The following is a 14,923-nucleotide window of genomic DNA, read 5'->3' on the forward strand; positions in this document are numbered from 1 at the left end:
CAATGTCACTCATTTCTAGGAATTTTTCCTTTTTCCTTATTTATTTCTCCCCTTACCCTTTCAGTAGTATATTGTTTATGTTACTTACTTTCCATGAGTGTCTGTATTTTCTGTTCCTTTAATTGTGTGATACCAGTTTGATTCCTTTGGGTTGAGATAGAACGCACAACATTATTTCAATGCTCTTATATTTTCTGAGGCTTGTTTTTTTCCTACTCTCTGGTCAATTTTGGAGAAATGTCCACAGGCTGATAGAAAATATATGTATAGTTCACTGTAGTTTGTTAGTTCCATTTGCCTGATGATGTCACTTAATTCTGCACCTCCTGTTTTGTTTATTTGCATATGATCTGTTAAGTGGTCAGAATGGAGAAGCAAAAGAAATCACAAACACTATTAGAACGAATCTGTAGTTTCATAGCTATCTGATAACATATATTTTTAAATTTGGGAAGCCTGTGTTAATATGTATATATTTAGAATCATAGTATGTTTTAGTAATTGCAAAATATGAAGTGAATTTCCTTACATCTCTGGACAGGATGAGTTTGAAATCTATTCCGTTAGCTAGATAGAGAAACTGCATAGGATTGCTATAGGGACATGTTTCTTAGTTCTGTTTCTCTAGTATAACCTGTATATCTCTCATGATGGTAATCCTGTTTCAGGCTAAATATATGATTGTTTACTAGGGAATTGAGTTTAGTGACATGAAAATATTATTTAAACCTCTGTGTTAACTGTTGTCATTTGGTTAATTTATGAGATTTTTGTAGGCTGCTTTTGATTGACTGTCCTAGTGGTGTAAATTTATTTCCTGTGTCCTCTGGTATTTTATCCTTGCAAATAAAGTATTCCTATTAGGATCCTCTATAGAGCTGGCTTACTGGTTATACATAGTTTTTAAATTATTAATAATATCCCTTAATCAGCACAGTAGCTGGGCAGCTGCCTGTCCTGCATGGAAATAGGTCTCATTTCCAAACAATGACTCTGAACTCTTACTTACTATGCAGCATCTTGGCTGCTCTTTATTCCACTTGGACAGCCCTCAGGTTCAGGCTATCCTCTGCCTTAAACCGTGGCTGCTGTCCTGCTTCCTCCTTCCTCACCATCGCATCCATTAGTCCTTTCTTCTTTGGCAGCTACTTCTTCCTTATTGATCCTAGTGATCCTCTCTAGCAAAGCCCTCAAAAACTCACCTCCACAATCTCTCTGCTGTGCTTCTTTATAATCACAATTAACTGGGAGCAGAATCACTTTTTGGGGGTTTAACCAGTCTTACATTCTACCAATCAGCATTAAAATACAAGCAGAATTAGGTCAATCCTGTACAGGGTTTTCTTTTTTTTCTTTCTTTCTTTCTTTTCTTTTCTTTTTTTTTGGTTGGTTTAATTTTTCCTTTACCTTTTTACTTTTTATTTGATTTTTGGCTATCTCTTATTAATTGTTTATTTTATTTATTTACATTTCCAATGTTGTTCCTCTCTCCAAAATCCCCTAATGAAGCCTATCATCACATTTCTGCTCAGCTTTCCCTATATAACAGTGCTCCCCAACTCACACATATCCATTCCCACCTCACACCTCTAGGATCTCCATTTGGTGGGGCAACAGGTCTACCAGAGTCAAGGTCCTACAACCACATTGATACAAAATAAATCAATCCTCTTATACACAGTACCTAGGACCATAGACCCATACTTGTATACACGTTGGCTTGCAGTTAAATCCCTAGGAGCTGGGGAATTGGTCACAGAGGGTCTGGTTAGGTATTAAAGACCAATGATTGCTGCTTTCTCTTCTTTTTCTGGTTATAGTCGAAATTATGTTTGTGTCCTTTCTTTCTTGAAATTTTTGTCAGATGATTAATTTCTTGGCTTTTCTTGGGTAAAATTTAATTCATTGTCTTGGATTTTACCTCCTATCATCCTCTTTTGTGCTTTCTTAGAGAAAAATATTGTTTAAATTTGATTTTGTCATGTAATAATTTGGTTTCTCCATTTATGGTGATTGGGAATTACACAGTGTATAGGAGCTTGGGTCTGCATTACATCTGCCCAAGATTTTCTGGCTATTAGAGTCTCTGTTGAGAAATGTGGTGTAATTCAAATAGGTCTGAATTCATTTGGTACTGGATATTTATACCTTACCCCTTTTTCATGTTCTTTCTTGGATCTGTGCATTTAATGTTTTAATTTTTATGTGAAGGAAGGAATTTTTCTCCTACAATAAATTTGATGTTTTGTAGGCTTGTTGGGTTTTTTTTCTTTTTTTCTTTTTCTTTTTTCTTTTTTTCTTTTTTTTGATTTTTTCAATTCTCTTCTATATCTGTTATCCTTAGGTTTAGACTTAAGTTGTGTCCTGAAATTCATGGATATTTTGGATTCAATATATTGTAAATGTTTATCTGAGATGGATTTTTGTGCTTTCTTGGGTGACCTCCTTGACCCCAACTCTTCAATTTATTATCCTGATGGATAATGAGACATGGTCAGGAATGGTGACCTCTTGCCATAAAGTATATGAAAATAGGGAGGTGAACTTGTGTGGCAAGTATCAGTAGTCTCCTAGATGGGTTTCTTTCCTGGTTGGCCAAATACAACAGTTTCTAAAGCCCGGGATTTATGTTCCCTGGGATTCCTACGATGATGCAATCAGACATGACAGAGAAAGACCAGAATACACATGAGGGAACTTGATTTATATAATAGAGAGAACATTTGTAAGTTAGGTTACAAAATAACTGATCAGACTGTGATCTCAAAGAATGTATTATTTAATGAAAAACTACTTTGTGTGTTAGCATTGCCAGGGCACAGACATTTATGCAAGAGCCGTTTGTTTGCTGTAAACATGGACTGTATTATTTATTACTGTATGGCTCACCTACCACACACCTTTCTTGCAAAGGTAAAAAGGGCACTTAGGTCCAGAGCAGATCAAGGCAGGACTTGAAAGCAAATGAAGATAACTAAGGCAATGGAAAGTCTTTGATTTGAAGGATATTTAAGAAAGTGTTCAGAGGGAACAAGAATCCCCTTCGTCTGGGAGGTCAGTGATTTAGGAAAGACACTTGGGAGCTTTACTTGACGTCAGCATCTGAGTCCAGGAACTTCATTGGTAAAATTAATGTCTGGAATTTTGTGTTGTAAAACAACACATTGGCTCTGCAGCTTTTGGCAAGGTCCATGGACAGAGAGATCACACCAGCTGGGAACAATCTGACAAGAAATCAGGTTTCCTTTAGTCACCTGAGAGGTCCTCAAGGAGAGAGGAATGGATGGGTAGCACTTTAATAGAAGGCTGTAGGATCTCATTTAGTGCTACTCTAGATGCCTTCAATATAGATGCAGAAAAAGAAAAACTAAATGACTTCAGAGGAATTAGCTTAATTTTGATCATGACAATTTCACATTGGCAGTTTATACTTGATTCATCTTTTTAAATTCAAAACAAGATCCTTTGGTTTAAATTCGAGGTAGCATTATAGTCACAGTACGTTTACACCACCTGTAAGGTGCCCGGCATCTAACCCATGTGGCTGGAGATTCTACTTTTAAATCCATCACCAGAGAAAATTTCCAATTAACCATGCCAGGGAGGCCCTGACAAGTGTGTATGTTCTGTTCATCTCCACAACAACCCAATTCAGCAGAAAGGCCTCCATTTTACAGGTGAAGAAATCACAGCTCAGAACCAATGATCACCAGATCCCTCAGTCTCACTGCCTGTCAGTTAGACCCACATCCTTCTCTGTGAAGGGAAGCATTGGGCCTGATGTGGGCTGTGCAAGCTGACTCTCCTGAGATGATCAATGCTATTCTTGAACCTGGGAGAACTGAAGACAAGATGAGCACACAGACTCCTGGGATAGATTCTGCCTCTGGGTCCTAGGGTGGGACACAGTATCCCTTGCTATGTGCCTCTCCTCATCTGAGGAGTCTGTTCCCATGTGTCAGCTTCTATGGCAGTGGGTCTCAACACTCCTAGTGCTGCAACTCTGTAATACAGCTCTTCGTGCTGTGGTGACTCCAACCATAACATTTTCATTGCTACTTCATACTTGATATTGCTGTTCTTATAAGTCATAATATGCAAGGTATCTTATATGCAACGTATCTGATATGCTGTCAGTGTGAGAGGTTGTGCCTCACAGGCTGAGAAACATTGCTTTATATAATGTTTTTAAAAGAAAGCCTTTATATAAGGAGGACCTGGAGTAGTCATAATGGCAGAGACACGGAGAAGTGGTAACAAGTGTCAGCAGGCTCAAGGCTGCTTGCCTTAATGACAACAGAGTTTTCTTGCTAAAGGCACAATCTGAAATCACTGTCCCCAGCACATTTCTTACCTTAATTTTCCCCCTTACAATGTCTGTCTGCTTGTACATGTCTGTCCAGGAAGCTAGTCCCTGTAGTCTCTGAAAAAGGCAGAATGCTAAAGGCAGGAATGGTTTCCCTCTTTCGGCCCACAGTCACTTCTACAGAAATAAGTTCAAATCCCCCGTGGGTAACTGTGTGTCTCTCACATAGTGTATGAGAATTGAAATATCATCTGTTCGAGTTGAGAAAAACCAACTCCCACTTCAGATTTAGAGCTGACCAACATTTACTTTCAGGAGAATGAAGAAGCTGGCCAGGCCTGGAGACCTAGATCCCCTCCTTGCCTGGGATAATCCCACCTACAGTAGACTTCAGCTTCACCTAGCAGGTGTTATCAGAAAAATCTGACCTTAAGATTCTGAAATCCACAATATGCACAAACCCTAGAGTTGTTAGGTGGCCGATTTGGGGGATTTCTCCAGGTTATAATCATTCTGGCCTCTTCTCTTCCCTTGGATGCACTCTGTTCTCTCTTGTCTGTTGGTCCTAAAAGGACTTGGGTCAACTCAAGGACTTCTAGGGGAGGAGCTTTTGTTGTGGGAGTGAGCATGGATCAAGAATGTAACCCCATTCTGACTGGGCAACTAATCTCCAGAAAAATCTTCTGCAGGCAAAGAACTGGTTCCTGTGATAGACTACACTGTTTAACAGTGTGATCTGGTTCCTTTCTCCACAAGAAACACTTGGGTGTTGACTATAATTTCTTAACCTTCTTTTCTATGTCACTTCTCAGAAGGGGCACTTTGCTCTAACTCCTCCATGGGACCTACCCTTCATTGTGGCTGGAGGACCCTATGGTGGTGCAGCTCTGAGCTGGGAGTGGGAGCACTCAACTTACCTGGAAAAGTCTATATTCACAGCTGATCTAGATGTGAGGAACAAGTGCTTTTAAAGAAGCACGTGAAAGTATTTCCTGCAGGAGAGACCTCTGTGGATGGAAAGACACACAGGACAGGGAAAAGCCTGTTTATTTGCTGCCATCACATCCTACTACCTGCTTTGCCTCACCTTGGTACCAACAGCATGTCTTAAATGAAGCTTTTGCTGCTCTCTATAGTGGTGCCGATGTCAAAATGTTACTGAGAACCATGAAGAGCCCGGATTCAGGTTGTATTAAAGTAGGCCATAGTTTCAGTGTTTCCTGCAAGGTACCATGGGACAGTAGTAACGCAAGTCTGCATGCACCTCGACAGTTTTCACTAGAGTCTTCTAAGTCATTTTATAAAATTTTATAGTGAGTTCATGGAAGAACAGGCACAAACCTAGACATGAACACACATACACACACACACACACACACACACACACACACACACACTTTACTGACATGGTGCATATTCTTTGTACACCAAAATAAGGTGAGCATTAATGAAAATATACTAGTAATTGAATAAATGGAGGAAGGTGTGGGGAAATGGTGGCTTAGAGTTACTTAAAAGGTTATATGCAGCCTCTCCTTTTGTTGGAGGTTATCCTTCAAGTGCAATTGGGGTTCGTTATTTTCTTTTCCATAGCACACAGGACTAGGGTGGAAAGTAGGGTTTTCAGCAGGTTGTCAAGTACTGTAACACTGAATCCTAAGGCTGGAACACTATTAATGTTCTAGAAAATTACAGGCCAAGCTGGATGAAGACACCTAGCTGACAATGTGAACATCTCAAGACATGTACTGGACAATGACAGAAATGTCTGAAGACTTGAAATGTATGGGAATCACAGAGAGAATGGAAGGCCCCTGAGATTACACTTTACACTAAGGACAGTTTGTTCAGAAAGGGATGACATGAAATTTTGTTTCCTGTTACAGAAGTCAGTTGAATTTATCCAAGGTATTGTATGCCAATGGTAGCATTAACAGGACAAAGCCCATATGGTCTTGAAGTCTTATAAATTATGAGTATGTGTAGCAAGACCCAGGTCCTTACCTAGTAAGTGAGGACGTCAAATACAGTAACAATGTTATAGTGTGGTGGATATCTAGTTACCACTAGCTTCTGTTTTGATACAGATGACTCTTTCTGTGGCATGGTTAGCTCATAATGAATGACTAGAGGACCTATGTTTGAGAATAAAAAAACACTACATTGCTTCTGTAACTGCTGAGCTTTAAAGCCCTGGTGGGACAGCAACTGTTTGTGGACATTCTGGATTATTACTTCTGTATTTTTACGTTTTGAGTAACTCAGACTCTGAGTAAATCAGTTCAATTCCATAAATCAGAAATCAGTCACCTGGAAAAAATACTTGTTACAACAGGGACCTAGATTTGTCATGGAAAAAAAGGCAGCTTTTACTGGCCCACCTAGGTTCTGGGTTTGCACAGGCTGGCTATCCAAAAGAAATATGTGCTCACAGCTGTAGGCTGCATTCACTATTTTTGCTCTTAGGTTCCTCCCTAAACTGCTTAGATTAAGATAATTTTCTTGCTATCTATCAAAAGAATTCATTATGTGCAGCTGGCCTACAGGAAGATAGTTTCCATTCTGTATTTTATAAAATGTGCATAGTAGATACGGTCATCACTGATACTAGGTGAAGGATCTGCTCTAATATGGAAACTAAGTGATGCTGGAATAACATCCTGAATCCTCAATGACAGAGGGCCCTGTATGGATTCCTGGTAGCCTAACACATTGAGCCTGCACAGCTCAGTAAGGTAAATGTGAATACACATTTCCTGAGATCTTTCTATTTAATTGGAGGTGACCTTGTCCACCTAAGAGAGCACATGCTCTCAAAATACAAAAGCATCCTGCAGGAGCTGTGGTCTTGCCTCACAGGTTAGAGCATCTGCTGCTCTCTCAGAAGAAGCACATGGTTCCTAACAATCATCTACAACAGGGGATGTGATTTCTTCTTTTGGACTATGAGGGAATTTCACCCAGGACAAGCCACAGACATTCAGTAGAGAAAAAGACCCATTGACATAAATGAGCATTCTATGCCTAATCCGCAACAATAACAACACAGCATATGTATGGTCTAGGACAACAGCATTTATCAAAACCTATTTCCCAAGATGATTTTGAAGGTCATTATCTGTGTGGATATATTGACCGCGTACTGCAAGAAAGCATGAAGCACATGGTTCTCCATTATGATTACTTCTATATTTCTTTGGAATCATTGTCAATTTTTCTGCAGCTCTACAACTATGAGTGTATATTAGTCAATATGTGGTACACAGGATCAATGATGAATGTGTGTTGTAGACTATTATATACTAAGATTAGCAGAACACATGACCGCATGAATAAAGAATGGCAGTGATCACATCATAAAATGTGCATCCAAGAAAAGAACACATTATCCAGCCAATATACGCTATCACACTTAGTACCCCTTGGTGACTTTGAATTCACTGTTTAGGCCAGAAACTCTGGACCATGCAGAATCCATCTCTAGCCGTCAGTTTTAAGAGCACAGGAGGGGACAGAACACTTGAATAAGCAAGATGGTTTCAAGAGTCAAGACTTACAAATCAAATTTTATTCATAAGGAATGCAATTTAAAACAAAAAAGGATTAAATGAATATTAATATAAATATTTAAAAGTATTTTCAAACGTGAAAAATATTAACAAGAACATATAACTATGAAATAACAAAAAGAAAACTTCATTTAAAATCATAAAAAATATTTCTAAACAGCATATTCTTAGTGAACATTTTGAAGCACAGTTATATTGCTGTTTCTCCTCTAGCAGGCAAAATGGCATTGCAGTCCCCAAGTCTTCTCTCAAGTGGTGTTATCCTAAAAAGAAAGGGAGTAAGACCTCAATCAGTCAGGCTGGCTTAGTGAAAGATAAATTTAGGGTTTCTTAGCAGTTAATAAATTAACTGTGAGGGATATTATTCATCCAAAATATGTTGTTACTATTCAGGATGGTAGTCAGCAGGGGACTCCTGAGAAAGCAACCCATTCTTCAGGATGCTCCCTTCCTGCTGTGTCCCATTCCCGCTCTCTTGCACTTTCTGAGACCAGGGAGAGGAAGGCAGTTATTCAGACACTGATTTGTTGGAGACCTGCATGCCAGCTGTCAGGTTTCTGCCTTGTACCACCTCAGCTCTATTGGACGTCACCATTGATGTGTTATCTGATAACATTGCTGGTGTGTCTGTGGGCAGGGCAAAGTCTACAGCAACCCTGACAGTAATGTGGGCTGCCCATCTGGGACTCAGACTTAAACCAGTGCAAACCAAGAACAGGGCAATGGGAAGAGACCTCATTGGGTTACAGGAAGAAATGTGAAGGCCATGTGTCACCAAGATTAAAGACAATGACAAGGATTAATTTGCCATTTGCACGTGGTAATTATCACAGAAAGGTGCTTCCCAACTTGGAGGTCACATGACCAAAAAATGTCATTTATCACAGGACCAAAACTTGTTCAAAGTGCTACATAACATCCATTCTATCACTGGGACAGGAAATATTATGATATCAATTGTCTATCACCATTTCTAGACTGCAGCTTCAAAAAGAGCAGCAAAGCATACTTGTTAACCATTCAGTTTCTGAAAAGTGCTGGACTTCCGTGAATACTTGTGCATAGACAGAGCAATGAACAGTTCAATTGCATGAGGTGGTTGGCTTGTTGGGAGTGTAAATTAGTAAGGTGGTAGGGGAAAGCAAACAGGTATGAAATTAGCAAATGGAATGAGATGTTGTTAAGCTGACACAGCTGCTTGCCCCTACCAGATGTTGCTGGGTCTGGAGGTTGCTCTTCTTATCCTGTTCATCCTTATCATTCTTGTGCAAGTCAATCAAGTATTTCTGTACCAGCGGTGCACAATCCAGATGTTCTGCTTTGCTCGCCTTCTTGAATGGGAACAACTTCTTCTGCACACATATCTTGTCCATATGGATCCGGCTGGGCAGGTAGCTGGAAACACACTCTGCATAGTTAGATCCTGCAGCTTCTTCCTCCCATTTCTACTCCCAAGTCCCACAAACTTGCCCTGGACCTAGATACCAGTGAAAACTTCATATACTACCTCTCTATGCACACAAGGCTGCTGAACAAACATCAAGCAGCCAATTCAGGGAAGAATAAATTGATTCAGTGACCCAAGTACCAATAAGTACCCAAGTACCATGTCTCTCCAAAACAACAGGGGATCTACATCTATCCATGGAAAGAAAATGCATGGGGGCAACATTAATAAATAGTGGGCAAATACCCTCAAAGGAGGTCAGTAGAATTAAGGGAAGGTCATGTTATGCAGTTGGTCCACACATTGAGTTTTGTTAAACCTGGTGTGACCCCAGAGGCCCAGTTCAGCCTATTAGCTATTTGGTGAGCTGAATCAGTACTGGTCTACCTAGAGCCTTCTGAAGATCTCTAGACACTCTGGGTATGAGTAACAGTCTCCTGTGGACCTAAAAACTGAGTCCAAAAGACCCAGGACACAGTGATGTTTAAAGAGCACAAGACATGGAACAGAGCTGCAGACCTCCAATCAGAACAAAGGAAGGCAGGTGTGGGCAAAGCACAGTTAATGGCCTCTCTGACCAGTGCTCACCGATAGAAGTTAATCTCCTTCTGGAGCTCCTGAAATTTCTCACAATGCTCGATGTTCCTCATCTCTAAGTTGTGCAGTAATGACATGACCTCCCTCTCCTTTATCTTCAATTTTTCATAAAATGGATTTGACCTGATGTAGCGGCTGGCCCTAGGAGAGTAAAACCCAATGAACATCTGTGTTTAGGAATATATGAACACAGGCTGGGTCTTCTAGTACCCCAGTCCTGGGAGGACAATTTCTGAGTTCTACATATTGGGAGCTTCTTCAGCTTCAGAAAACTGTTATTCTGGGCCCAGGACCCCATAAGCTCGGCATCGAGATAAAGGGTTCCCAGGTTCCCTTTCTTCACTCAGAAGGGCTGGATCTGCAGTCAAGCTACTTATGCTAACAAGGGCCTAGGCCACAGCTCTCCCACATCCAAGATCTAGAAAACTGTGATTTCAATTTTCCTGTTTTGACAACAGGAATTCTACATCCTGAATAATTAATATTGTAGAGACACACAATTCACACAATTATGGAGTTGAGACCATAAATCACCACAAAATTATAATCTGCCCAAATGGCACAAATATACAGACAAATGTGACCACATTGGCAAAGAAGTTTGCAGTTGAAAGAGGGACTCACAAAACAAAGCACTCACATCACCATGAAATTGTTATACATGAATATACTCAGGAAAAAACATAGACCCCTAGATTCCAAGTGTGGGGGGGAAATATAAACATATAAAAATTGCGCATATGCATGTAGGTGTGTACACACAGAGACACAGAAACTGGGACATAGCCACAGGAAAAGAAAAGTAAACAGTAAGAGAATGAAAAAGGGAGCGAAATATGCAAACGGAGAACACAATCAGAATCAGAAAAAATGCATGCCACATTATTGGCTCAGAGGTAAACAAAAAAGAAGGAAAAGCCCTGTGTCTCTGGCCATCTAGTCAAACATTGAGATAAACAATTTGGGAATTGTCACCTCAGGCTACTGCAACAAGAGTCCTCACTCAGTCACCTTCCTAGCACACACCCAAACTCACAGCACCTAGAACCTTGCAAAGCTACCACCTGTCAAGGGCTTTCCAAATGCACACTGGGAACTCATGCTCCAGTAACGTTATCCCTGAATTATTCTCTGAAGACACATGTTCAGATTTTGAACAGCAGGAAGCCCATCTCACTCCTGACCAAGGGTCAGGTTCTGAATCTCCTCTATATCAGAAATGAGGTTTAGGACGAGTAGTTTGGGAGGCACAGCTTTCTAGACCCCAACACCTTAATAGAATACGATGGAGGTGACATTGCAGGTCCATGAGTGACACAAGGCAGTTTGGAGCAATGCATACCTGTTGTTCCTGTATCTCTCTGTCACGTAAGTCAGGAGATCTCTTAGCTCATTTCTCTCCTCAGTAGCTGACTGCAGCTGTCTAATCAGTCTCTGTTCTTCTGTGTTCTCCGTGTTGGCCTCCTTGTTGATTACCACAGGGCCAGGGGATGATGTCAGTCTCCCATCATCTGTAGGTAGAAGAACACAAGTGAACATTTTTGGGGAAACTGATGAGTGTGCATAGACCATGGCAAGCCCCAAACAGGAGGAGAACATGTGTAGAACACAGTGTCACCACAAAGAGTTTGTTGTTGCCTAAGAGACCTCCTCAGTGGAAGTCAACTCTCCCAGCACTCTATAGAGACCAAGAGATGTCAGATGCCGGGTGTTCCCTATGCCTGCTGACCCATGATACATGTACCACAGAGATGGCTTCTACGGGATTGTTATCAACTTAACAGGGTACAACTTTCTTTCAGGACCCTCACCGCTGTACTTTCAGAAGTCAGATGATAAATTCAACTCCAAAAGATTTGAGTGATTGAAGATACTCAGATGTCCTGCACTGATACTCTAGGCCACACCATTTGGAATTTAAAAGCATTGTGGGGGATGTCATGGTCAACGGACTTATAAGTTCCCCTAACTGAAACACCAAATGCCACAGAAGTGCCAATTGGTTACAGGCTGAATCTTGGTCTACCTTCTACAAATAGTTTTAGTACTGTAAAAAAATGTTTGTAACACACAAAGTCTAATTTATAATGCTAAGGATGTCCCATCTCTGCCAATTAGAAAAAGTCAGAGGAGTTCTAAGAACATATGGCCAGAAGCATAATTCTCTCCCTGATAGTAAAGACAGAGATCTACTTTATTTAAAGAAGCAATGAGAGTGAAGTAGATTGATGCCCTGTCTAAATTCAATAAAGTTGGACACTCAGTGTCTCCTGATCGTGTTATTATATCAATGTAAAGTATCATATGCACGTTAAAAGTGAAGGCCAGAAGTTAACAGAATAATAGCATTGGCCTTACCATATCCTCCCTTTGGGGATGGGCAAACTAATGTTCTGAAATCCTTGACTTTTAGGAATTGTGATCTTCATGGAAATTCAATTCCTTTGCAGATACTCCAGTTGTTCTGGCCTATTGCTAGACAGGTCAGCATAAGCCTATTCTCCCTCCTACAGAAAGCTCAGCATACAAGTCACAGAACTTACTCAGCATTCCCCAGGCCAGCTTTCGTCGTCCATCATTTATTTTTGATGAAAGGCGAGATTCCCTCACTCCAGTCTGTCCAAAATCGGCGTTCACTCTCCCAAAATTCTTGCGAAGCCGGGAAAACATGTCTTCCTGTGTATCTGCCAGGCAGGGACTGAGAAAAAGTAGGGCACTGGTGGTTACTACAACACTGGTGACATCACAGAGTATGCCAAGAACTCTCTAGGACACAATAGAATGTCCAAGAAGGTCCCTGATGTCATGGTGAACAGACATTGCCTCCCTGCTAATAGTCTCCCTGTACAGTGCATAAGCTGAGGTGCCCTTTCCTGGAGACCTTCCCAGGGCATAGCCACTGAACAACTCCTGCATGCAAGACCAAATTTTCGTCCAGGCTTGATTATAAAAACCTGAGTAGGGCCTGGGGATTTAGCTCAGTGGTAGAGCGCTTACCTAGGAAGCAGAAAGCCCTGGGTTCGCTCCCCAGCTGAAAAAAAAAAAACCTGAGTAATTCCTATGCATTTTAATGAATTTTTCCCTCTAAATCCTGCCCAAAAATATCTCATCTTAAGTCAAATTATCCTTACTCATCAATATCAGCCATTAAAAATTCCTGAGAAATAATACCAGTTCGAATAAGCAGTCAGAAGGTTCTCCTGTCTCCTTATGTACACGTGCTTGAAATCACATCAAGAAATAGCCTGTAGGTTAGGTTGCGACATGGGTGTGTGTTATGGGAACACTCATGAAGCCTTGTCCTTAGCTTAACATTCGACAGTTGCCACAAAATTCCTTAGGAGAAAGAGTTGAAATCATTATCTTGTTAGGAACAGTGTGGAGTCCAATTGCCAAAGGAAAGTGAAATGTAGGAGCCACCAATGGAGGCACCCTCATGCTGCTTGGGGGTTCTCCTCTTTTTACTAATGTCACCAAAGGAGCATTGCTCACAGGCCTCTGTAAGCTCTACCATGAGATTCTGTCTGACAGTTTGTGTCTTAGGCCTTTCACAGGGCATGCTCTATCTTCTCTAAATTTAACCCCATTCTTCTAGTTTTGAGACCCAACCGGTGATTATCTCTTAACCCCTATGCCCTGTTTTGGTCCATATCACTTCCCTACCATGTCTATTCTGAAGCTCCAGCTTCAGCTTTCCTCACCCTATGTTCCTCTGTAAGCCTGGAGTTCTGCCCACATACTTTCTGCAGCACATCTTGGCCTTCAGATCTTTATTATGTCCAATCGGCATTTAGACAACACCTAAGAGATCTCTCAGTTTGTGTTGAGCTGGTGAGAAGGACAAACATCTACAAAATAGCAAACTTGATGATGGACCGTAGGAATGACAAGACAGTAATCCTGCCAGCACTTAGCTCTCTGCCAGTAAAGAACTAAATATTGAAAGTTGACACACCTTAGTACAAAGGGAGCTCACCTTTTACACCAAAAAAAATAACTTTATCTTTAACACTGATGAGCTAGATAAAATTAGAAAATTTATAGGATGCAGCAGATAAGAATGACTGTCACAACATTTAGTCCTTTTGTATTTGGCAAAATTGGAGAAGGTACTTCATGAACTAAATTATATTAGTGTAAAATTTTGTACCTGAATCATTTTCTCTCACTTTTTAAGCTTTTTTATTCTCTATTTATCATAGCTTGCACTTATTAGCCATAACAACTCTCCTGAAATGAAAAACAATTTTGTTAATTTTAAATAATTTAAGGGTTTATGTCCTTCATCTTTATAATTTTGCACCTCTTTTGTGGACATATTGCCATTTTTTTTTCTTTTTTCAACTTCCACAAGTAGATTATTTTTTCTCTGATATGGAGGAGGATGCAAGGGTGGACTTCAGATATGAGGTGATGGTGGATATCAACGGAGTTGAGCTGCATGATGCGAAATTCACAGAGAACAAAAAAGGAGTTTAAAAAAACTAAAATGAGCACAGTGGGGATGAAGAAATGAATGCTTAGTATGGAAATGTTCGGCAGTAGACTCTGCATTTGTGGCGTGGGCTGGGTTTGGGTGGGGTTCTGGAGTAGTCAGAATGGTGTCTGTTCTGGTCCTTTCAGGAAAACTCCTCCCTCTTCTCTCATCCTTACTCTGCCTCCACCTCAACCTCCAACTGCCATAACTGCCTCCTACTACAGCAGCAGCTTCTGGGCATCTGCCTTTCTGCTCAAGCAGAAGTGCTCGGGGGTGATACAAGCTTTGAAAAGTCCAGGGGAGCAGTCAAGCCATCCATACTCTGTTGTCAAACCTGTACGGGCTCAGGATTTATGGTGCCAGAGCGGTTGTGGTGGGCATTTTGATGCTGCAGTGGGTGGTTGTCGAGCCCCTCATTCTGGACCTCCCATGTCCCCCCTGGTCCTGTCCAGGTTCCTAGTTATCACATTCCTGTGTGACGGTGAACTCGTTTTCTTTTCTGAGTCTCATAACAAGAAAAGGTTAAG

The 14,923-nt window shown here is 40.8% G+C and overlaps 1 protein-coding gene across 3 annotated transcripts; it reads right to left on the reverse strand.

The window, feature by feature from the left end:
- Positions 1 to 7,847: 7,847 nt before the first annotated feature.
- Positions 7,848 to 13,255, reverse strand: LOC134480031 (disks large homolog 5-like). 3 transcript variants are annotated; one of them, XM_087560214.1, is made up of 6 exons: positions 13,091 to 13,255; positions 12,463 to 12,617; positions 11,262 to 11,430; positions 9,911 to 10,060; positions 9,084 to 9,270; positions 7,848 to 8,138 (listed from the first exon to the last, which is right to left on the reverse strand). In XM_087560214.1, exons 2-6 carry the CDS (start codon positions 12,587 to 12,589, stop codon positions 8,124 to 8,126), a joined length of 648 nt encoding a protein of 215 aa, XP_087416340.1. In that variant the 5' UTR covers positions 12,590 to 12,617; positions 13,091 to 13,255; the 3' UTR covers positions 7,848 to 8,123.
- Positions 13,256 to 14,923: the final 1,668 nt, after the last annotated feature.

The sequence above is a fragment of the Rattus norvegicus genome, chromosome 8 (assembly GCF_021556685.1).
Source record: "Rattus norvegicus strain SHRSP/BbbUtx chromosome 8, alternate assembly SHRSP_T2T, whole genome shotgun sequence".
Taxonomy (NCBI): Eukaryota; Metazoa; Chordata; class Mammalia; order Rodentia; family Muridae; genus Rattus; species Rattus norvegicus.

Coding starts and splice junctions, on each gene's coding strand:
- LOC134480031 (XM_087560214.1), bottom strand. CDS start 12,589: ATGTTTTCCCGGCTTCGCAAGAATTTTGGGAGAGTGAACGCCGATTTT. Junction 10,061..11,261: donor GAGAGATACAGGAACAACAG/GTATGCATTGCT, acceptor TTACTCTCCTAG/GGCCAGCCGCTACATCAGGT. Junction 9,271..9,910: donor AAGGAGATTAACTTCTATCG/GTGAGCACTGGT, acceptor GTGTGTTTCCAG/CTACCTGCCCAGCCGGATCC.